This window comes from Lepidochelys olivacea, assembly GCF_965140295.1.
Source record: "Lepidochelys olivacea isolate rLepOli2 genome assembly, chromosome: 11".
Classification (NCBI taxonomy): domain Eukaryota; kingdom Metazoa; phylum Chordata; order Testudines; family Cheloniidae; genus Lepidochelys; species Lepidochelys olivacea.
The window spans coordinates 8,126,407-8,149,950 of NC_140421.1; the positions used below are offsets into that span (position 1 = coordinate 8,126,407).

General features: G+C 41.5%; 1 protein-coding gene across 1 annotated transcript in view; it reads left to right on the top strand.

The window, feature by feature from the left end:
* PTPN4 (protein tyrosine phosphatase non-receptor type 4) overlaps window positions 1-23,544 on the top strand; it is a 226,146-nt gene that overhangs the window by 35,401 nt on the left and 167,201 nt on the right. Inside the window, exon 2 of the mRNA XM_084643654.1 lies at window positions 15,574-15,728. Coding sequence (XP_084499780.1) covers window positions 15,591-15,728 — 138 coding nt within the window. The 5' untranslated portion in view covers window positions 15,574-15,590. The remainder of the gene's footprint in view (window positions 1-15,573; window positions 15,729-23,544) is intronic.

Genomic DNA, 23,544 nt, shown 5'->3' on the forward strand with positions numbered 1-23,544 from the left:
AATAGATATGTGGACAGAGTTGGCATCGGGCTTTGTTGCAAGGATAGGCTCCTGGGTTAGATACTAAAAGGCTCTTTGATTTACCTGAGAGAGACTCAACAAGAAGCATTGGCTGGAAGCTGAAATGAAACAAATTCAAATGGGAAATAAAGCATGGATTTTTAACAGAGGGGGTGATTAACCATTGGAACAAACTACCCTGGGAAGAGGTGGGTTCTCCATCTCTTGATGTCTTCAAACCAAGACTTGGATGCTTTCCTGGAAGATATGTGTTAGCCATACACAGTTGTTGGGCTCAGTACAGAGGTAACTAGGTGAAATATAAGTGCCCATGTTACACACGAGGTCGGACTAGATGATCTAATGGTCTTGTCTAGCCTTAGACTCTATAAATCTATGAAGAAATTTATGGGTATGATAGTACAATAGCCTGTAGCTTGCTAGTTTCTGAGCACTTATTAACCTTGCATGTGGTGTTTGATCATTCTTTACAATACTTTTTATTTTAGCTGGTTTCACTTCTAACCCTCATTTTTATTGTTCTATTTTTAATTATGGAGTTTAACAAAACTGATGTTTCTTTCATTCTTCAATGAATACTCAACTCGCTAATGAATGTAACTCAGTCCAGGTGGTTAAGGGACACATCCATTTGTGTCTTTCTCTTGCTGAACATCAACACCTGAGAGGCATTTTCAGAGAGTGTTCTTTCACACTAAAATAAAACTACTAAACAAAAGTAAGTTTAAGAAAAAAACAGAACGAGTGTACAAGTTGAATTTTTGCATGGTGCGTCATTTGTGTTCAGCTTCGGATTATTCTTGGTTATCCATGTCTGCTTATGAAAATTCAGAAACTTTAATTTCAAAACAGAAAAAGGTGACTCAGATGGTTCCACTCAATATGACGGTTTCAGTAAACGGGATAATAATTCATATTTTGACAGTTAAAAGAATTGAAAATCTACCTGATCTTCTTTAAATCCAGTTTACTGTTCGTATTAGGACAAGAAAACTTGATCACCTACTGCATATTTGTTGATAAGTAGCAGCACAGTCTGAAATGAAGAGCTATGCATAGTATATGCAATGCGGTTTTCTGCATGTTTTGAATTTAGTTCACTTTAGGTAGTATGGGGTACTATTCTTTTTATGTTGATGGTAATATGTGTTTTCCCATTCTTCTAATTTAAGTCAAAGATTTCAGTTTTTTTCTACTTTTGTATATTAGTGCCCATTGCCATTGTAGGCAAGAGACTTTTCTTAATATCTTACATTTTATTTTTAAAGAGAATTTTTCAAACCATTGCCACATCTTCATTTGTTATTTCTGTTGGAGGGTCTATGTTGGCGTGGTAGAAAACATTGTGGCTTTTCTCACTGTATTAATCATTGCTAATTGTTTCTGCTAATTTAATGTTGCTGAGACTTTTAAAATATTATGACTGTATTTCAGTCTATAAGAAGAAAGCATTTACATTCAGTATTACAAAATGCCTGTAGGTTTTAAAAATTAATTTTCTATGTAAAACCCTAGTAATCAATGTAAGAAAAAAGTTTTTTCTCTCAGTATTTGTTTACAAAATGAATGTCTTTTGCATGCTTCTGTCAATGTCAGCTCAGTGTAAAGAGAACAAATAGATACAAAAAGGAAGTAAGTTTAAAATAATCTTGGTATGTGTGAAATATGTGTACAGTTAATTATTTTTTATTCAGTTCAAGTAGAAATGTTCGCAGTTTAGCAATTCATAACATTAGCATACTTCTAAATTAGATGTGTACAAAGCCAGCAATGTAAATAGATCTAGTGTAGTTTAATAATAAAAAGAATAACCAATGACAGCATGTGTAGCTGTTGAGATCAGCACCCCATAGCTATTGAAAACTCTCCCTTTGGCCAAAGAACCGCACCCTGAGAAATAGTGGTATCTTTCACTGGTTGTGTACCCTGTCACTTGTTAGTTCTTCTGATGGAGCTGTCTGGTTTTATTTTTAAAAAGTGTTAATTTTTTTTTAAATTGGAGTTTTTTAAAAAATAAGTTGGGGGGGGGATATAATTTGTGTTCATTTTAATTTGCTTAAAAGGACTTTACCAGCATTGGAGGGCTTTATTTTCTTAGGGCTGACCTTTGAGGAATTACGTTAAATTTTCAAAGTGGTGCACGAGGATTTAGCCACTTAAGTTGCTTGAATAATAGTGAAATTTTACAAAAAGAAAAGGAGTACTTGTGGCACCTTAGAGACTAACAAATTTATCTGAGCATAAGCTTTCGTGAGCTATAGCTCACTTCATCGGATTCATCATCCAATGAAGTGAGCTGTAGCTCACGAAAGCTTATGCTCAAATAAATTTGTTAGTCTCTAAGGTGCCACAAGTACTCCTTTTCTTTTTGTGGATACAGACTAACATGGCTGCTACTCTGAAACCAGTGAAATTTTAATGGGTAAATCCTTGTGTACCATTTTGAGAATCTACCCCTTAGTGCAGTGATTCTCAAACTTTTGTACTGGTGACCCCCCTTTCACATAACAAGCCTCTGAGTGCGACCCCCTTTATAAATTAAAAAGTTTTTATCTATTTAGCACCATTATAAATGCGGAGGTGAAGTGGGGTTTGGGGTGGAGGCTGGCAGCTAGTGACACCCCATGTAATAACCTCGCAACCCCCTGAGGGGTCCCAACCCCCAGTTGAGAACCCCTGCCTTAGTGTCTTTACTGAAACCTTCAACTTCAGCCCTAGAAATGGCAACTGTTCTGTGTAAATCCTTTGAAGTTAATGTGGCTTGGGTTTTAGCAACTCTGAACAGAACACAAACAACCATCCTTCTCTCCCTTCTCCTAATACTTCCATTCTACTACCAGCCAAATTTAAACCTGAACTTGGCTACGAGTATAATAAAAGCTTTTTCTTAATTTTGTCAGTTTCTCGCTCCAATTCAGACTGCTTTCAGTTAAAACTAGTTAGCTTCAAAGGCTTCACACCACAGATGCCGTGGCTAGGGCTAAAGCTGCCAATTTTGGCAGATACTCCTGGGCTTTTGGATCCTACGGCTTCTAACAGCATTGATATGAAGATGCTGATAGTGTTAATATACAACCCAGGTTAGTTCTCCCCTAGCAACATAGTTTCTAAAATGTTTCCTTTGTCAAATTAATCAGAAATGAAGCTTGCATTGGTATGTGTGGCATAGTATGCTAGATACGTTAAATTCCCCTCCAAACATAACAAATTATAGGTTTTTCTGGTGTAGTAATAAACTAGCTCTTTTTTGTCTTGGTCATATATATCTATTTAAATATCTTAAATAGTTTTGGAACAAACTGTTCTTTATACCTCCCCCCCATCCCCACCCCAGCCAGTATCGTATTTTACAACCTCTTCTCGTCAGAGATGGAGAATAAGAGGTCAAATACATATGCTCGGCAGCTTCCTATGCTTTATTAACTTGTTCCTCCAACAGGTGCAGTTTGTCTGTTTCTACTCTTAAGTGTAACATTCTTATAATTAGACTTCTGGAAAAACTGAGTGAGTGTTACTGTAAGCAGTTTCTCATTGTCCTTGAAAGACTATTATTGTTACCTTGCTTTGTTTTAGGGACTAAACAGTTTCCTGTTTTACCCTAACTAGTTGAAGACCATAATCATTTTCCTTTTGTGTATTGGGGTCTGAATTCTTGTGACCGTGAGAAGGGGTTTTTAATTTTTGTTTGTTTTTGTACTGGAATGCATAAAGAAACCCTTTTTAGGGATAGGATGGGTGAAGGAAGGTTTAAGTAGTTATTCCTTGACACAGTGGAAAGGGAGGGCATGGGAATGAAGTGGTTGTTTTAGTTTTTCCTTTGATAAGCAGGGTAAATAAAGGATTTCACTTTGGTTTTATCACCTGATATTCTGGCTCATAGACTTCAAGACTAGAAGGGACCACCATGGTCATCTAGTCTGACCACCTGTACACTGCAAGCCACAGAACCTTGCCTGCCCTCTCTTGTAATAGATGCTTAACCTCTGGCTGAGTTACTAAAGTCCTCAAATCGTGATTTAAAGACTAAGTTACAGAGAATCCACCATTTACTCTAGTTTAAACCAGCAAGGGACCTATGCTTCATGCTGCTGAGGAAGGCCTCCCCTCTTCCCCTCCCCCACCCCCTCGGGTCTCTGCCAATCTAACTGGAGGAAAATTCCTTTCCAACCCCAAATATGGGGGTCAGTTGGATCCTGAGCATTTTGGCAAGACCCCAACAGTGAGATGCCTGGCAAATAATTGTCTGTAGTAACTCCGAGTCCTCCCCATCTTGTGTCCCATCACTGGCGTTTGGGTATATTTGCTACCACCAATGGCAGATTAGCTACACACCATTGTAGGCAGTCTCATCATACCATTCCCTCCATCAATTTATCAAGCTCAGTCTTGAAACCAGTTAGTTCTCCCCCTTTTCCCCTTGGAAGCCTGTTCCAGAACTTCATTCCTCTGATGGCTAGAAACCTTTATCTAATTTCAAGCCTACACTTGGTGAGAGCCAGTTTATATCCATTTGTTCTTGTGTCGACATTGGCATTTAACTTAAATAACTCCTGTCCCTCCCTGGTGTTAATCCCTGATGTGTTTATAGACAGCAATCATATATCCCCTCAGCCTTCATTTGGTTAGTTAGGCTAAACAAGTTAAGCTCGAGCTTCTTCTCGTAAGGTAGGTTTTCCATTCCTCTGATCATCCTGGTAGTCCTTCTCTGCACCTCTTCCAGTTTGACTTCATCTTTCTTAACCATAGGAGACCAGAATTACATGCAGTATTCCAGATGAGGTCTCACCAGTGCGTTGTATAATGGTTACTTCTGAGGGAATTCTGCACCAAAAGAATAAAAATTCTGTGCACAATATTTAAAAATTCTGCATATTTTTTGTCAAAATAACACAATATAATCATGTCATTTTCAATTATTTTGGTAATTTATTTCAAAATACCAGTCAGCAAGTGTCTGTAACAATACAGATGACAAGATTCAGGAAATGTGTTTTGACTAATAAATTCCTTACTGATTAGCACATCTCTGTGGCTCCACAGAGCAGGTGGCAATGCTAATATTTCCATGTATGCCAAGCACAGAAGACTTTTAAGGCAGTGGTGGGCAACCTGCGGCCCACGGGCCGCCTGCGGCCCATTAGGGTAATCCGCTGGCAGGCCGCGAGACAGTTTGTTTACATTGACCGTCTGCAGGCGCAGGAACCTGCGGTTCACCGTTCCCGGCCAATGGGAGCTGCAGGAAGCTGCACGGACTGCAGGGACGTGCTGGCCACCACTTCCGCAGCTTCCATTGGCTGGGAATGGCGAACCGTGGCCACTGGAAGCTGCGGGTGGCCATGCCTGTGGGTGGTCAATATAAACAAATTGTCTCTCAGCCTGCCAGCGTATTACCTTGACGGGCCGCAGGTTGCCCACCACTGCTTTAAGGGTATGTCTGCATGGTAAAGAAAAACCCGCGGGTGGCCCGTGCCAGCTGATTTGGGCTTGTTGGGCTCAGGCTGTTTCACTGTTGTGCAGACTTCTGGGCTCAGACTAGAGCTGGAGCCCTGGGACTCTCCCACCCAGCAGGGTCCTAGAGCCTGCATTCCGGTCCCAGTCTAGAAGTCTGCACAGCAATGAAACAGCCCCACAGCCCAAGCCCCGCGAGCTGGATTTGGCTGGTGTGGCCAGTCGTAAGTTTTTTCATTGCTGTGTAGACCTACCCTAAAGGGCTGCACATCTTTTGGAGTGAAGTTAGGCCATGATCTTGATAAAGAAAAGAACCAACAATCTGGCATGGCACTTAAATATGTGCATAAAGTTTAGCACCTTAGTATCCCCATTGAAACTACTGCTTTGCCAGTTTTGGGCCTTACGGAGTGCCATGGCTAAGTAGTACTCAGCATGTGACTCTACAGTTATTAGTCTAGAGTCGACGTTGTTACAGACAATAGATTAGAAGGGCAATTGTGGTGACAGCTCCAGCATGGCAGTGGGGAGCACAGGCCACTAGCTGCACAGAGGTGGGGGGTCACCCTGCAGTCCACCCCTCTCCCCTGAGACACAGACTTTGCGGAAAGGTTGCACCCGACCCTGACACAGCACAAAGCAAAATGTTTACATGCATCACCCATTGATACATTGGGAGTATCAAAAGAATTTAGAATAGTATCAATAGAATTTAGTGCTAGTAATTTACTGAACTTGTAACTGTCTGTAAGCTCTTTTGGATAAAGAGTATCTCTCGCTGTGTTTGTATAGGGCCTGTAACAATGTAACCCTACTCTTAGTTGGCCTTCTAGGCATTACTAGAATACACACAGAACTACAGTATTTGGCGAAATAGTAGTGAATGATATTCAGCTGAAGCCAAATAGAGGATAGAGCATTAAAGGATAATCATTATAGGCAGAGCTGGCAGCAGTGCCTGTAGTTAAGGTTGACTAATACTTTTCACTGTAAGTTTTTTGTTTTGTTTTGTTTTTTTTCCTGTTGCTTATAACTTTGCCAAATGTAACTGTTAATGCTAAACTTTCCACGTTGGAAGTCTGCCTCATGTTGAATTTTTATGGGAAGTTTCAGCAAAAATGCCCAGCCATTTCCAAGAACGAGGTTAGGAAAAAAGTTGCTTTTCTGATAAGTTCTTACATCTGCTTCATTGAGAAGTTCTAGCATCTCTGTACTTGGACTTGAAATTTGACAGGAGGGGTCACATTTGGGTCAGAGAGATGCCTCATTCTTTCATTGTGAAAAATCTATCCAAATTTGGCAGAGTTCATAAGCTTCTGGTAATTGCTATTTGCACATGCTTGGTAGAGTTAGCTAAATTTTCCAAAAATTCAGAGTACATTGAGTGTGCTCCAGCCCAGGACTGCTGGACTCTTCCTGCAATTGCTTCTACTGGATGGTAAGGGAGCCTATACAATAGGGCAACAGAACTGAGAGCAGGACACTCTCAGTGCTCCCCCTGTTGATGCCAAGGCTGTGTCCAGGAAAAAGGAAGATATGGAAAGAGGGCCAGGTGGGGTGGAATACTCAGTCCACTGTGTGATAAGAATAAAGGGAGACCGGGGTGAATGAGAGTCACAGAAAAGGCAAATGTGTGCAGGTTACTCCAGAGGAGTTACACTTTGCAGGTATGCCTCCTGACAGCATGTGGGGCAGCCATCTTCAGTGGGGTCAGCCTGCCTGTGGTCCCATTGGTAAGAATGGGAGGCAGCAGTCATTTTTGCTAAGGTCAACATTACGGCTGTCAGTAATGCTGCCATTTCTCTAGAACCATTTTAACTGAAGGCAGCCTGTCGCTTTAGTCCAATTGAAAGTAATTGGAGATGTCAGCTATATTGAAAAAGGGCAAAACTTGGAGTTTGCTCCTAATAATCTCTAGATCATGAGAAATTTAAAAAAATCTCCATGAGTTGGCAACTCTGTCTAGTAAACAAGATGGGTTATGCTCTATATCTCAAGTTTACAAGATAATACTCAGATTTGCTTCATTTAAGAAAAGGTTTTATGTAGTGTCAAAGTGATACTTTAAAAATAGTAACAAATGTAATAAGGCCTCCCTTCCTTTCCCTCACATATCCCTATTTTGATAGTACTGCTGTATTTGGTCATCTATACCTAAAACTTGGGGTATTATCTTTGACTACTACTTTCTTGCCCCATGTTTATATTTATTTAAAGATGGAAAGTGCTCTAGAAGTGCAAGGTATTTATCAGGTTTCCAGTTGTGGTATGACATTCACAGTCATTCACTAAGAACTAGACTAAAACAATGTGTTTAAAATGAATCAAAATATTTGGAGTCATTTCAGATAGCTAGATGCATTTATTTTTGTGAGAGGTGAAACTTTTTCAGTGTACTAAGGATGTTCACTTTAGTGTCCTGGATGTGGGAGGGTTGAACAGATACATCCTGTAAGTGAATAATTATAAAACACAGAATGGGAAATATGTTTAAAATTGGTGGCAAAAAGTTGATGTTAATGAAGTGACTCCTCAGCTACTTTTTGTATTACCTGTAAATGGCACCAGCAAGGAAAAATTACCACATAAACTATTCTGTCTTCAGTTTAGTAATCTTTGCCCCAGCTGTCTTTGTGATTGCTCAGATGTTGTGATCTGGGTGCGGGGGGAGATCAGCTTCAGGCATTTTAAAACTGCAATGTTGCAGAGCTGTGTAAGGAAAATATTACTGTTGAATTTCTGTCAGGCTTTTTTCTGAGTTTGTGTTTTCCTGTTGTCATGCATCAGTTCAAGTTGCTGAGTATTTGACATGTAATGAGAAAGAAATGTTCCTGATGCAGCTAGGGTTTCCTCTTAGTACCGCATGCTAATTCTGCATGCGGAAAAAAGACAGTGATGAAGTAGCTTTAGAACTGCTTAGCCAAAAATTGAAGATAGAGATGGGTTAAGTTGGAACTATAAAGTAAATATTACAGTAGTACTATATATGTTCTGATATACACTCCCTAGCTTTCTCTTCTGGGGTTCTGTTTTGTACTACAGAGTTTGAGAACTAACACCCATTACTAAATTTTTTTTAACAATCAATATTAACAACTCACAAGTAATCAGGTTTTTGAAAAATGTAGATGTTTTTAGAAAGAAAAGCAATCCAGTGGCTATTATTGGCTTTTTTTTCATTTTTTCGAATGGTTGGTGCCCTGGAGCATTTATATGAATATAGCATATTTGAAAGTTCCAACATGGTGCTATTGATTCTATATATGAAAATAAAATTGCACAATATTATGTTTAAGTTCCTCAAAATCCCATCCAAGAAAACAGAAAAAAGCATGACCAGCGAGGTTTTTTATCATTTTTTTTCAGATAATGAAAGTAAAATGGAAAAATGAAAAAGTATGTAGGATCTGTGACAGAGTGGGGATATGTCTGTGTCAAATTGTGAATTCCCATTTTGTTTATTGTAACATCTTTTTTTTTTTTTTTTTTTGGAGGATTAGTCGTGGATTAGTCATTTTCTGGTACGGTCTTGACACCTATCTGAATGACTGTCTGAGAAGCTGGCACAGAGCAATCTAGAGTTCGCAGCTCTGAGTGTGTCTACTATAGGTCCATCAATAAGGACAATGAACTCTACTCAGAAGTGCAGATGGTATGGTGAGTGGGGGGAGGGTTGGAGCGTAGAATCTCCCCAGCTCAGCACAGAACAGTAAAGGGGTCAGAGACTATATTTAAGGGGGAATGCTCTCTGCAAAGCAGGGGGCTGACGGCTGCCGCATGTCAGAAGACCCAGGCTGGAGAGGAAGAGAAGGGAGGAAAGGGTCTGCTGTGCTTGAATGCAAACCTGACCTCAGATTCACAAGAGGGGTAAGATCACATTGTGACATTCTCCAGGGTACAGCCTCGACTGTTGAACTGCTGTGTCCCCTAACCCTCTAGCCTGGGATGTGTTTACACTGCTTTACTGTCAGAACAGCCACTCTTGGCCTGCTCATGTGCAGCCACTAGCATATAAAATCACTCCCAGATGTTTACATGAATGCTCTCCCAGCCATTCGTGAATAGATACATGGCGACACCCACATATCCCCAGCCTGAACCGCAGAAATGTGTATCTTGCACTCTTCAGGGCTCTTCTAAACAGTGAAAGCTCACAAATAGTATGTCATTCCAACAAGCAGTAATGAATATGTACCAGCCCAGTTGACATGAATAGAGATGGTTTAGATAAAACAGCAAAACAAGTTTATTAACTAGACAGAGATTTTAAGTGATTTACAAATGTTAAGTCATAAAAGTCAGACTTGGTTACAAAAGAAATAAAAAGATGCAAGCTAATTCCTAAACTTTACTAAGGATAATAAATTTAAAAGCAAAAAGCTTTCAAAAGCTTCAGCAGACTGTACTGGCTGGAAAAACCTACAGACTAGGACCACTCCCCCCAGGTCAATGATGCTTCCTTTTGTCTTTCAAGCGTTCTTGCTACCATGAGTAAAGATCGGAGGAGAGGTGTCTAGAGTCATTTTTCCCCCCTTCTTATACTCTGACCCTTAGTACTGGAAAAGTCTTTGTTGGGTCATCGGATCAGGTAGTTCCATAGCATAGGTGAGCTGCCAACTGTCCTTCAGGTGAATTGTAAATTTCTTGTTTACAACTCCTTTGCTGGTGAATCTTCAGTTAAGCCAGGTAATGGCCTTTTAGCACCCAGCTGGCGTGACAGTGTGCCTTTGTCTTTGAGGAAAAGGTCTGGGGGCATTACCCAGAACTACAGCATATTTCAGTAACAAGCATATAGTAGGTTTCAGAGTAGCAGCCGTGTTAGTCTGTATTCGCAAAAAGAAAAGGAGTACTAGTGGCACCTTAGAGACTAACCAATGCATCCAATGAAGTGAGCTGTAGCTCACGAAAGCTTATGCTCAAATAAATTGGTTAGTCTCTAAGGTGCCACTAGTCCTCCTTCTCTTTCAGCATGTAGTAAAATCTCATAGCACCATATACAATGTTGATACACACATTTTAACAGGACAGTGATACTGAGTAGACTGAGTTTTCAAATGATACCTCACAAGGCGTACTTTGTACAAAATATATCATAACCATATAAAAGTGAACATGGGGTACAGGGGTGTCTCACACATCCAAGAGGTTGTTGAGGACTTCTGTAGTCTTCCAAAGATCTGTAACCTTCTAGGGCTCTTCGGTAAAGTTCTCATGGCTAAGAAATTCCTTGTATTCTTTGCTTGTCTGTCAAATTGTTCCTGACTTGGTTAATTAAGAAGCTCAGAGCACCTAGTGCGAAACTGAGGGAGTGTTTATAAACAACTGGGGACTCGGGGGCTCAGTTGCTGGTTCCAGGGTATAAGGGATCTGGAATGAAGAGCCCCATGTTCCAAGGAAGGGTTGCAGAGATGACATCTGCATCCAGGAGTGTGCCTCAAAGATCCTGAACTAGCAACAGTGACCTAGCTCTGCTCAGTCCCAGTTGGTTCAGGAGCACATAGGATCCAGCAGTTGGGTCATAGAATCATAGAATATCAGGGTTGGAAAGGACCTCAGGAGGTCATCTAGTCCAACCCCCTGCTCAAAGCAGGACCAATCCCCAGTTTTTGCCCCAGATCCATAAATGGGCCCCTCAAGGATTGAACTCACAATGCTGGGTTTAGCAGGCCAATGCTCAAACCACCGCTGTCTATCCTGAGGTGGGGACTGGGCCAAGTTGTGCCAATATTATCCTAAATTTCTGATATGTTGGTGTTCAGCAAATGGTTTAAACCTCCTTGAGAAAGTAATAACACCTAACATAGTCTTAAAGCATACTGTGGAAGTTGAAAAGTTCTTCTGTAACCACCATCAACGTCACAGCTAGTTATCTGAAAGATTTGGTATTGCAGTTTTCCAATGACACTCGGTGTAACTCATAAAAAGTCTGACTTCAGTGGGGCTTTCGATCTGGCCCTATATTTATTTCATCTAACCTTTTGGTAAGCATATTATTTGCATTAAATATAAGGAGGACTTTGATCATGCACGTTAGAGAGAGATTACAGAGAGTTTTGAATACAGATCCTAAATTTCTTCAAGCGCTTAACCATATATTTATTCCACTGTAGGTGTGCCTGTGCTAGAGATTGCAGATATTTTGCTAGCCATGTCCATCTGGGCCACGCATGCACACTGACTGCTTATGGCGTAGAGGGTGATGCTGGACTAAATGCTACTCCAGTTCCTTGGCCTGAGATGAAGCACTTCTGAGCCTCACTCCTTTAGCTTACCTTATAGCATTTTGTAGATTCTTTTTTTTTGTCTATTTTGTAGTATAGGTAGTGTAAAATTGTCTGGCATTTAAATTATAGTTATATTGCATAGTTTGAGGGAGTTATAACTCTCTTCTCCACTTTGTTTTCTAGTAAAGGAGGTGTCTGTTTTTTGTAATGCCCCAAATCCCCTGGATTTATATTTTGAGAGTCTTGTGAAGGAGCCTTTCCCTTCAAAAGTGATCACACTCATTGCCTTTTTTGTTTAGGGAAGTCATACATCTCTGTTAAATGCAGTGCGCAAGTTGTTCTGCGGAAGAACAAAAAGAATCCAGGGAAGTCAGGCTACAGGTGTATTTGTTAGACTGCTCCATATGGGCAGCCTTGGACCCAGGCCCATCTGGACATCCCTCACCCCCCTGTACAGCAGACTTCAGGATTGAAGAGTTCTCTATCCATTAGTTCCAGGGACAGTTCCCTGAAGGAGACCTGTAGGAAGTCTCAGTGGGAGTTACAAGAAGGTAGTGAGAAACACCTCTCCAAAGAGATGAGGAGCACACATCCCCATGAAACCTTAGGGGAGGTTGGTGAGGGGAAGAGGTCAAAATCTCCTCTTTGCTTCTAGAGATACCCTGTGGCCCTTTGGTTCTGGGGAAGCATTTGGAACTGAGCAAGCTTCATTAGCATTGGTACTGGTTAGCAATATGGTACTGAAGGAGCTGCAGGTCTCTAATGAACCTGAGTCCCCTTTACTGTCAGAAAGTATACCTTTATGTATGAAGGTACTGTGCTCAATAAGCATACTTGGGCACACTACCTTCATACATCATCAAACTGAGAGACTGACTCAGGCAACAGTTCACCCAGCCTCAGGATCCTCCAGTGCAAACTCATCAAACTTCTTTCAGAGGAGGAAGAACATCCCACAGAGGAGGACATGCTGGCACCACTAGTCATCTCCTTTTGTTTGGATGAGACAGTAATCCCTTCAACACCGTCATGCCCCACTGATTATAGGAGCTTTCAGGACCTCATGAAAAGGGTCCTCTAATACACTCTAAATTCCTCTGGAGGAATTTCAGAAGGCTCCTCACAAACTTTTAGTCATTTTACACGAGACTCTGTCAGGGTGAGTTGTTCTTCCCATTAATGAGGTCCTTTCGAGCCTGTGAAAACAGTCTGGCCCAAATTCTAAGACAAAGGACAGGAAATATTATGTGCCATCCAAATGGATGTAATACTCCCAGCTGGGGCCTGGCTCTGTCGTGGAGGTGGCTGCAAATGAATGGACTAAGCATTCCAAGGTAGTCCCACGAGAAAGGAAAATGAAACATTAGGCTTTCTGGCTGAAAAAAATATTCTTTTGCAAGACAGCAGTTTAAAATAACCATTGTGCTCAGTGCCAACATCTGTAGTGATGCATCATTGTGGCTTCAATTGCTTGGAATCCCAAGAGAGGTCCAAGCCACAGTGGTGGTTTTTCCATTTGAAGGACAAAATCATTTCAGTCGGAAAACTAATCTTAAGGATTGCGTGCAGCTCTTTGGTCCCTCGGCACATACGGTCCTGCAACAAAGAGAAAGTAGTGTAAACCTCAGCCTTTCCCTAGACAATAGACTATGCTACCTGGTTTCTACTGTTAGAGGCCTACTGAACCCCTCAAGAAGCAGCCAGGGTTTCAGAAGAGGTGGTCTACTGCTCCTGCTTTTTCTTCACAGCCAGCCACAACTAGTAAACGTTCCTTTTGAGATGCTGGTCAAGAGCTGCAAACCAACCTTTCTTCTGGATCTGCCTTCTTTTTTCTTCCCTCCCATTTAGAAACCACATTGCCCTATTTCAGGGGTCATGGAACAACATAATGGACAAATGGGTCTTAGAGATCGTAACATCTGATTATGCAGTTCAGTTCCATACTACACCTGTTTCCTCCTCCCCACACATCAACTTATACCAACAGCTTCTCTGTCCCTTTTCAGGGACTCCTTTTTATGAGAGGCTTCTCATCTCTCAAGTAATAGAAGAGGGGCTTCCACTTTAAAGAGGGAAAGGTTTCTATTCAGGTATTTCCTTTCACCCAGGAGGAAGAGGGAGATTGGTTTTGACAGCTCTTATAGAGGCCCCATTTAAAGCATGGGTTTCATGTTCTTTCTTTCACTTGTCTATCAAGACCCTTCTTCATTGTGACCACATCAGCTGGAAGGGTGGGAGAGAGAAGGGCTCTCACAGCGAACTTTCTCTTACACAGTCTTCTACATCGACAAGGTATCCCTCAGACCTCACCCAAAGTTTATACCTAGGGTTGGTCCGAGTTGCATTAGGGTATTCATTTGTCAATTTTTTTTCCTAAACCATATTCTAATCATGATGAAGCTAGATTACATAACCTGGATATTCAAAGTGTCCTTAACTTTTATCTTCAAAGACTGAAGCTCTTTTGGTCTTCTCCGAGGCTCTTCATTTCCTTCCTCATTTAGAAGATGAGGAGTACTCCTATTTCCACCCAAAGGTTATCAAAGAGGGTGTTGGGCTACATTAAGCTATGTTATGATTGACAAAGGTAGTTTTACCAACTAATAATAGGGTTAATTCAACCAGGACCTGGGTGATCTTGGTAGTTTTCCTCAGGAATGTCCCCATTAATGATATCTGTAAAGCTTCCACATGGGGTTCCATAATACCTTCTCCAGACATTAAGTTGGTAGCAACTTCTGCAGCTGATGCCTCTTTTGGTAGGGCAATCTTTCAGTCTGTGGTAGATATTTAGATCGCTGCTTGGAAGTCACCTAGACTGAAATATACTTATGGACAAACACTTGAAGAAGAAAGAAGGGAAGGTTACTTACCTGTAGAGCAGAGGTCCCCAAAGTGTGGGGTGCGCCCCCCTAGGAAGGCACAGAGGAAAGGGAGCACCACCCAGCCCCGCCCCCAGCTGTGGCCCTGGTGCATGGCCCCAGCTCCCAGCCCCGCGCCTGACCCCGTCCCCAGCCTCAGTGCAGCTCTGCACTTGGCCGGGGTCCCAGCTGTGGCTCCGATCCCGGCCCTGCCCCAAGACTCGGCCCCTGGCTCCAATCCCAGCCCGAGGACGAGGCTGGGGACTGGAGTGGAGCTGCATCTGCCCACGGGGCCTCAGCCCCTCGCTGTGGCTCCGGCCCCAGACCCACGCCCAGCTGTGGCCCCAGCCTTGGCCCCCTTAAGCCTGCCTGCGTCTCCTCCTTCCCCCTACCGGAATCGCGGCGCTGCTCCTGGCCCTGGCTCTGGTGGAGGAAGCAGGGGGGCGTAACCCTCAAAAGTTTGGGGATCACTGCTGTAAAGTAACTGGAGTTCTTTGAGATGTCATTCAAATGTGTATTCCATGACTTGCCCACTTTTCCCTCTGCTTCAGAGTCCGTCTGTAATATTATGGAAACCATGATAGAGAAGGAACTTGAGTGGTGATTGATCCTGCTCCGCTCTTTATACCTTCGATAACAGGCACAAGGGTGACCATGTATAGACCAGATAAACAATGTGAGCAAAAAATCTGTAATCTTGGCACTTGGGGCACATTTGCACCTAGACTGGAATACTCATATGGATAAAACATCTCCGAGAACTCCAATTGCTGCACAGGTACTTAACTTCCATTTCAGATTTGAAAAAAGACTGCAGCAATATTATACTTCGTTTTTGGATACCAGGGTTTTATTACTAATGTTCATTTTATAAAGAAATAGGAAATGTGTTTGATAAGTCCGTTTTTCAACAGAATGTCTTCCTTATGAAGTTGGCTTTCTGTTAAGTCGTGCGCTTTTGCTTTCTTAAAGTTATATCTGTTACAGGATTTCTTCTTTCTTTTTTGTTTTTTCTAAAGACCTTGTGTGGATAGTAATGACCGCACGTTTCCGATTGCCTGCTGGCAGAACCTACAATGTACGAGCGTCTGAGCTGGCACGAGACAGACAACATACAGAGGTGGTCTGCAATATTCTTCTCCTGGATAACACTGTACAAGCTTTCAGAGTTAATGTAAGTAGAGTTATATGTATTATTTAATTTAGTAACAGTTTCACTGTGTGCCTGCCTTAATTTGTATATACCAAGTACTTGCTTTTCTTCATTGAACTGTGTCATAAGTTAGACCTCCAAACAAGACATGAAAAGTGTTAAATAAAAAAAAACCACAAAACCTTAATAAAGCTAGATACTGTATTTGAACAAACATGCTTGCACATGTGTATAATTAGCCATCTTGTGTACCTCATCAGTTTTGGCATCATCTACAGATGATGGTGGTACAAACACTTGTGTCTGAGAATTGAGTGTTAAGAGCACAATCTTCTGCTACTTGATCCAGTTTCTCTTTAGGGCCCCTATACTGCATGATGAAGTCAATGGTAGTTTTGACATTGAGTTGAATGGAAGCAGGAACAGGCTCTAATTCAGAGGTGGGCAAACTAAGGCCCTCAGGCCACATCTGGCCTGTGGGACTGTCCTATCCAGCCCCTGAGCTCCTGGCCCGGGAAGCTAGCCCCTGGCCCCTCCCCTGCTGTCCCTCCTGCCCCGCAGGCAGCACTCTGGGTGGCAGCTGCCTGCTCATGTAGGGCAGCGTGTCTGGCTCCAGCTGGGCAGTGCGGCGGCCAGACATGCCGCTCTGAGCGGCATGGTAAGGGAGTCGGGGGGGGGGGGGATAAGGGGCAGGGGTTTCTGGGGGACAGTCAGGGGACAGGGGGCGGTTGGATGGGGTGGAGATTCAGGTCGGGTGGTCGGGGAGCAGGGGATGGTTGGATAGGGCAGAGGTTCGGGGGCGGGCAGTCAGGGGACGGAGAGCGGGGGGAGTTGATAGGGGGTGGGGTCCTGGAGGATGGTTAGAGGCGGGGGTCCTGGGAGGGGGCAGTTGGGGACAAGGAGCGGGGGGTGTTGGATGGGTTGGGGGTTTTGAGGGGGCCAGGCAGGGGGCGGGAAGTGGGAGAGGGTGGATAGGGGGCAGGGGCCAGGCTGTTGGTTTGGGGAGGCACAGCCTTCCCTACCCGGCCCTCTGTATAGTTTCGTACTCCGATGTGGTCCTCAGGCCAAAAAGTTTGCCCACCCTTGCTCTAATTGTTTGTCAAGTGTTTGCATTTTAAACACGTAATGTAAATTTGTAATGCTATCTACTCTCTTGACTGTATTTTAATATGTTTAGATAAGTTCATGTAATCGTATTTACTATTGAATTTATAGATGTTTCTGAATATCACCATATCTCTTTCTCCTCTGCTTTTCTCAATTATATTCTGTTTAGTTCCCAGTATTGTTGTCTTTTCTTAAAAAGACATACATAGTACATACCTTAAAGAAGAGTAGGAGAGAAGAACCAGAAAACCAATTGCCAATTAGTTGATGAATGATACCTGCAAAATAATTACAAATGTACTACTGGAGTCAGTGTGTAAATATTTGGAAGGCAGTTCTCTGTTAAAAACTGGGTTGAATTGAGAAAATCTAATGACCTACCAAGCTGCAATTACTTATAGAATAGATAAAATGAAAGCATGCGTTCTTGTATGCATACATATATTTATTTATGGTATTTGGACATTCAAAAAACATTTGGCAAAGACCCTAACAAAAGGCTATTCAAGAACAAGGAAGTTGTTGTGGAATGAAAGCTAAAGTACTGTCATGGGTTAGAAACTTGCTAAAAGAGAAAAAAATATTCTCAACATGGCAAAAGGTTAACAGTGCAATGTCTCATTCTTATAAGGACAGATGTTCAATTTATATTTCAGTGATCTGAAAAAGAAAAGTGAACAATATGGTGGCAATATTTGCAGGCGGCATGATTATTATGATTAATCAAGACTAGAAAAGACTGAAGATTTCAGGGGGTTAGGTAAACAAGCAGTATGATGGCTGGGAGCAGGACTTCAAGTTGGGGATAAAGGTGAAGTGGAGTTGAGAAGGAGCTTCACTCTGGTGAATCACAGATGTGTTCGAATATTTTTTCTGTTGGAGTGACATTTTTAGGAAGTTGTAAGCAGAGAAATTTTAATTTTAAAAATATGAACAGCTGTTCAACTTAGCAGTTGGGAAGTTATTTGGGATATAAGAGAGAGAATCATGTAACTGAGTGTGCTTATTTCATTTAAAGTACAGAATAAAAACTGAATTTTTATCTCTTCTTTCAGAAACCAAGTAGCAATAAATCATCTCCAGTCCTTTCGCAGGCTCTTTTATGCATAGAGATTTTTAAAAGATTAAAATAAATATGTTTGTATTGCAGTTTAACATGATTGGGACGGCATTTCTGAACAAGATGAATCTAATTATAAACTTCTGAAAGAAAAATAAATCACGATCGCCTCTGCTGTTAACCATAGCAAAAAGGGTTGTAAAACTTCAGTGTAATGTAGAAACAAATAAGAGCTGCCAAGATTAGAAGACAGAGGAAATATGCTCCCCAGGACAAACTGATTTTTCACATAACACGATGTTATTTCCCTCTTTGAATAATTGGAAATAATTATTAGTAATCACTATGGTTCCAATTTTGTCATGGTAAAATTAAGTAAAATTCATGGAACAGTTATGGGGAAAAAAGGACAAAATCAGGGTATGGTCATGGTGGGGCTGACAGCCGGAGCCGAAGAAGTCACAAAGATATGTTAGTGATGGAATCGGTGACCTCCATGACCAAATCGTATCTTTAGTAATTACTATTAGGGTCAGAGTCCATGCATAGTGCTGGCAAGTTTCTTTATGCAACTTTGCCAATAAACCAAAATCCTGATTTCTGGCTCTCTTTGTCCCTTCAATTTGGGTCATCCAGTAACCACAAAATGTCAGGGCTTGTCTACACGATGCCAGCAAAACACAATAAAGGGGTGTGATTTGTAAAATGCACTAACGTGCATCACTCTGCCCCATATAGACCTGCTGGCGCACACTACACCTAATTTGCATTGATGAAGTCCGATTTCAATCAGGATTACGTAAACCTGAATAATATACCTTTTAGAGTTCTCCAGCAGGGTCTGCACAGGGACGTTAGAGTGCAGCATGTCAGTGCACTTTACAAATCACACCCGTCTTGTGCGCTTCACAGTGACCTGTAGGGAAGCCCTCAGTCATGCAGAATTGTTCAGCTTTGTGAGTAAGATCAGTGCTAGCCAGTGGTTAAGAAGAGACCATCAAACTTGTTATTTTAGACATTCCTGGTTTGAACCTAAATCACTTACAGTGAAAGGGTAATGCACTTAACCCGCACATTATTGTATAGTGTTATTCTGTCCCGGCCTTCGCTTTGGGCAATTGTTTTTTTAAAATGGTGAGGTTTGGGATTTCCTATAATCCATGAGGGGCATATTCATTTTTTTTTTTAATTGAATGGGATTTTTGCACCGCTCCTGGCCCCTTCACATCCCACAACTGCCTGCTGTCATGAGGGAACCCAAGGAAGTTCCCCTACAATTTATAGCAGGAAGGAAGGTGCAGGCCACCCCTGAGAGAAGATCATCAATGGCTGGCTGTGGGTCGGGGTGTCAGATAATACCTTGCCCCCAACGACTGGATTGGCCCAAAAATTTCTGGATGAAGCTTTTCCTTCTTGAGCGAAGGACAAACAGAACTTCTTCCCACCCCGGAAACCAATGATGTTTCCATCATACAGAGTTTCTGGACGAAGGACATACCAGCAGAGTGAAAATTGGGATTCTGGACAGTCTCTGCTCACTTCAGCATTGACACTATTATCACATTATGCCATAATCTCAGTTATTTGAGTCCACTTTTCCTCTTAAGCCCTCAACATGACACCTGAACTGTGTGGAACGTTTCCACTGGATGCTCCAAATCACCAAGGGTAGGACATTTTTTCCTATAGAATACACTCTCACCAGTTGTGTCCAAGCCCAAGCCTGGCCCGTTGTTGGAGTACGATGTGAGAAACTTCTAGCCAAATTTTCTGACTGCAGATTCTGGAACCTCCTTGTGTTTGTTTAGGTTTCCTTGTTCCTGTTCTTCAAAGTTAGATAGCTAGGTGCGTCTGGCAGTCACTGAGTTTTTTTCCTATTTTTAGGGAAAGAGCAGAAAGTACTGTAAAGCTTATCTAGATTTTTTGGCAGAGGAGAGCTTATAAATTCATGCAGTATTATTTCACCCACCCTTTGCTGAAGAAAATGTATCTGAATTGGTTATAATAGAGAATATCAGACTAGTGTGCTCTGTAACTTCCATCATCTGAAATCTGGTAATTCACTTTATATTCCAAATGTGATTTTAGTAATTTCCTTCATAATGTGAAATACTTATTTCTTCTTTGTAGTAAGATCCATGGATACTTTATCCTGTTCCCAGCTTGGCAGAACTACACCTGTCAATCACTGGCAGCAGGGGAATACCCCTAAAGTTCTTTTTTTTTTTCCTGCCTCCACAGTGACATACAGGCTCAAACAATACTTCCTGCTGCAGAACTTTCTGAGGAAAATTCCAACTGTTTAGACTAACGGTTTGGTTCAATAATTTTGTCTCATTCCCAGGTCTCCATTTTATATGTGAGCAGATTGTGCGCTTCCCCATCTGAAGTGTTTGTAGGGGCTAGAGCTCCTGCAGGCTTTCAGAAGAATGCTAGTCTGAGAAAAACTAGAGGCAAAAGGAAGGGTCTCTGTGTCCTACTTCAGCCCCTTACCTGATGTGAGGTTGGGGAACTCAGCTGGCTTTGTGGGCAAAGTGCAAGATCTCTTACTGCCAAGTCTGGGCGGGATCACCTCAGTTGTTGTCCTCCCTTGGGCTTGAAAGTAGCCCAGCAGGATTGGAGAGACCAGTTGTGCTGGACAAGTGGTTGCAGCGGTCTTGCTCCCTGGAAGGTAAAAAGGCAGGATTGAGGAAAAAACTGGCCCTGGCGCAAACAGCTCTGCCCCTTCCTCCATCTCCATGGGGGAAGTGAAGCCAGAAGGACAGTGCGACAGATGGATAATCATGCTTACATCCCTATAGTCCACACCAGCAACTCCGTCTCTCACTGCAGAGTTCAGTGACTTCTTCCTTCTCCGCTTCCCCAAGGGTCATGGTTGTAAGAAATGGATACAGCACAGACTGTGCCGATGCAAACGTTTCTTCTCCATGCCTTAGTGCCCAGGCGAAGATGGTGGGTACAAACGCTGTACCTTGTTTTGAGCGCCCACAATTAAGGTTCATCTTGCTTTCCACTCTGGAGGCATGCTGCTGTGAAAATCCCATCACAACAGATCTGTAGACTTTTAGCATGAAGAAAATTTCTGTGCCAACCTACAATTTCTTTTTTTTTAAGTAATAAGATTTGCAGATCTGGTTCACCTTGGAGACAAATGGGTCATCCAGAATAGAGATGAGTATTGACATCCATAGATTTGGATTTGTTGGTGTTACATGGAATTTACTATGCTCTGCAGTAGAAGAAATTGTTATACTTTTTTCTCAAATTGTATTACACAGCTTATAATTTAGAAAATTGGATTTTAATTATTCTCACTGTCGAAATTATCTCTAATGGAGGGAACTTCAGGAGGCGGGATATGCCCTGCCTGCCAGTAACTGACCAGTCTGGTTCTGCTTCTAAGCTCTAAGCAGGCTGAAGTGAAGTACCCATTGTAATAGCACCGTGGACCTTATTAATTGAAGAAAGGAAACTTTCAGGTAGTACAGATTGATTTTCATATTATGCTACTCTGTACACCATATTTCCTGTTGATTATGTTAGGTCTTCAGCCTCATTATTGTTCACATTACTGTGTGATACTGAATTCCATGAACCACTTAACTGGCTCCAAGCCTAATCAATTCAAAACATTTTGATGTGGTTTTGTTGTTTATTACCTTCTATGATCAGTGACTTTTCAGATTAATTTTTTTAGCCATACAGTATTCAAAGGATTTTCAAAAACTTATAACATGAAAGCTTCACTATATTAACATAATGAATAATACAATTGATGACATGCTCAGTTGTAAGCAAACATGTCTGAAGATAGGATAGTCAGTCTGAGTTATATAGGTAATTAATAAAATTTCACATAAGATAAGTGAGAATCATTAGGAATGCAAGCAAAAGTTAGTGTGGCACAAACCTGACTTGTAATTTTCATTGAGTGCTGAATTGCATCCTTTCTAGCTACTGAAGTCTGCTTATAGAATGCTGGTATGTAGCAATGGTCTCTCCAAGGTGCAGGATATGTGAAACAAACCCTTATTGTGAATGCTAGCATAGGCTGTTTAAATCTGCTGCTGGCATTATGTGGAAATGCTACTTGCAGGTTTTCATTGGATATGCGTAGTGTCTATTATGAAGTCGCTGGTTGTGACACCATAGTTAAGGCTGACACCACTTGGTACTTATAGCAGGGATTTTACCTCACAGCATATTATCCCCAAATTTACAGCACTTACTTTCTGAGGACAGATTTAATTTTCTGGGAATTTACAAGTAAATCTGTTAGTTACTTAAAACATTAAAATTAAATTGGATCATTTAAAAAATTTAGAATCTTATCTGTTCTGTCTTTTCTTTGTCCCATCTGATCTTAGCAACAGAATAATACAAAGACTTCAAACTTTCCATGTGGTTTAAAATTAATTAAAATATTGTGTATTGTCTGTATTTGAAGAAATCGGGTTGTAATTACATTTTTAGTGATTGTTGCATCTAATTGTTTTGATTGTATAGGCTACAGACAGGTTCATATCAATAGCTCTGGTAGGTCTTAAATGAGGCATGCCGTTGTTACAGCAGAGGAAACTCAACCAGTCACTACTATCTCTCTACAGCTAATTTACATGCAGTAATTTTATTGGTTGTAATGTCTCAGTAATATGAAGAGTTCTCATTGGTAGGTTACTTGGCCTGGCTGTTGCTACTCTTTAAAGATTCCATGGCTGCATGCTAGTTTGCGCATCACTGTTTCCAAAGTCTTCCCATGGCATTGCTGCCTTACCTCTGCAGTGCACTGAGGCTACAGTGCTGGGGCAGTAGTGCCAGGGCAGGTGACACAGGAGTGCAGGCAGATCCTTTAAATCACTTTTTTGAGACTTAACTCTCCCTGACCCTCTTCCCATATTGCTGTTCTCAATAATATGGGACCTGAGGTTTCCCTGACCACCTTCACGTATCGCTGGTCTCAGTAATGCAGTCCTCTAAACCAATAAGTCAATTGCAAATTGAGGACCGGGTTCACCATTTTGCCATGATTGCTGTGCACTGCTTTGGTGTACTAGTGAATCTGTCTTTAAAAGTTCCAGTGGAAAAATTGATGCTACATATCTCCAAATCATTTATTAATATCTCATGGTAGCATTCTCTTTGGTTGCCTGTTCAGGGTTTGCTTAGGACATTTTGAATAATTTTTGACTAACGAAGAGAATTCCGGGGGGGGGGAATGTTAAAATGGAAATACGGTTGAGGCTAGGCATCAGGAATTCAGGGTGAAAAAAGTTACAGGGATATTGTAGTCATCCCCAAACTAATCATTATTATAAATCCTGCAAATACAGAGTTAAGTTTACACTTAAAAGAAATCCAAACATGTTAAGATAAGAAATTCAGAAGTAAGGCATCAAAACATCCTTAACTTTGCCATGTAGTGATGCTGCAAGGGAAAAAAATATAAAATAAGTTTAAAATCAGTTTAATCTGGTCTGAGATCATAAATACTAAATGCCTTAATCATAATTGTATGGTGGACTGCATGATGATTCTACATGGGAAAATTTAGGTTGGGTGGATGTCTTAACTGTGTATTCCTTCTTTTAGCATGTTTGTTATTTTAAGTGTAACTTCAACTCTGAATTTCCTTGATGTATAATGCTTGGGCTGATATCCCTGTAATGTGTT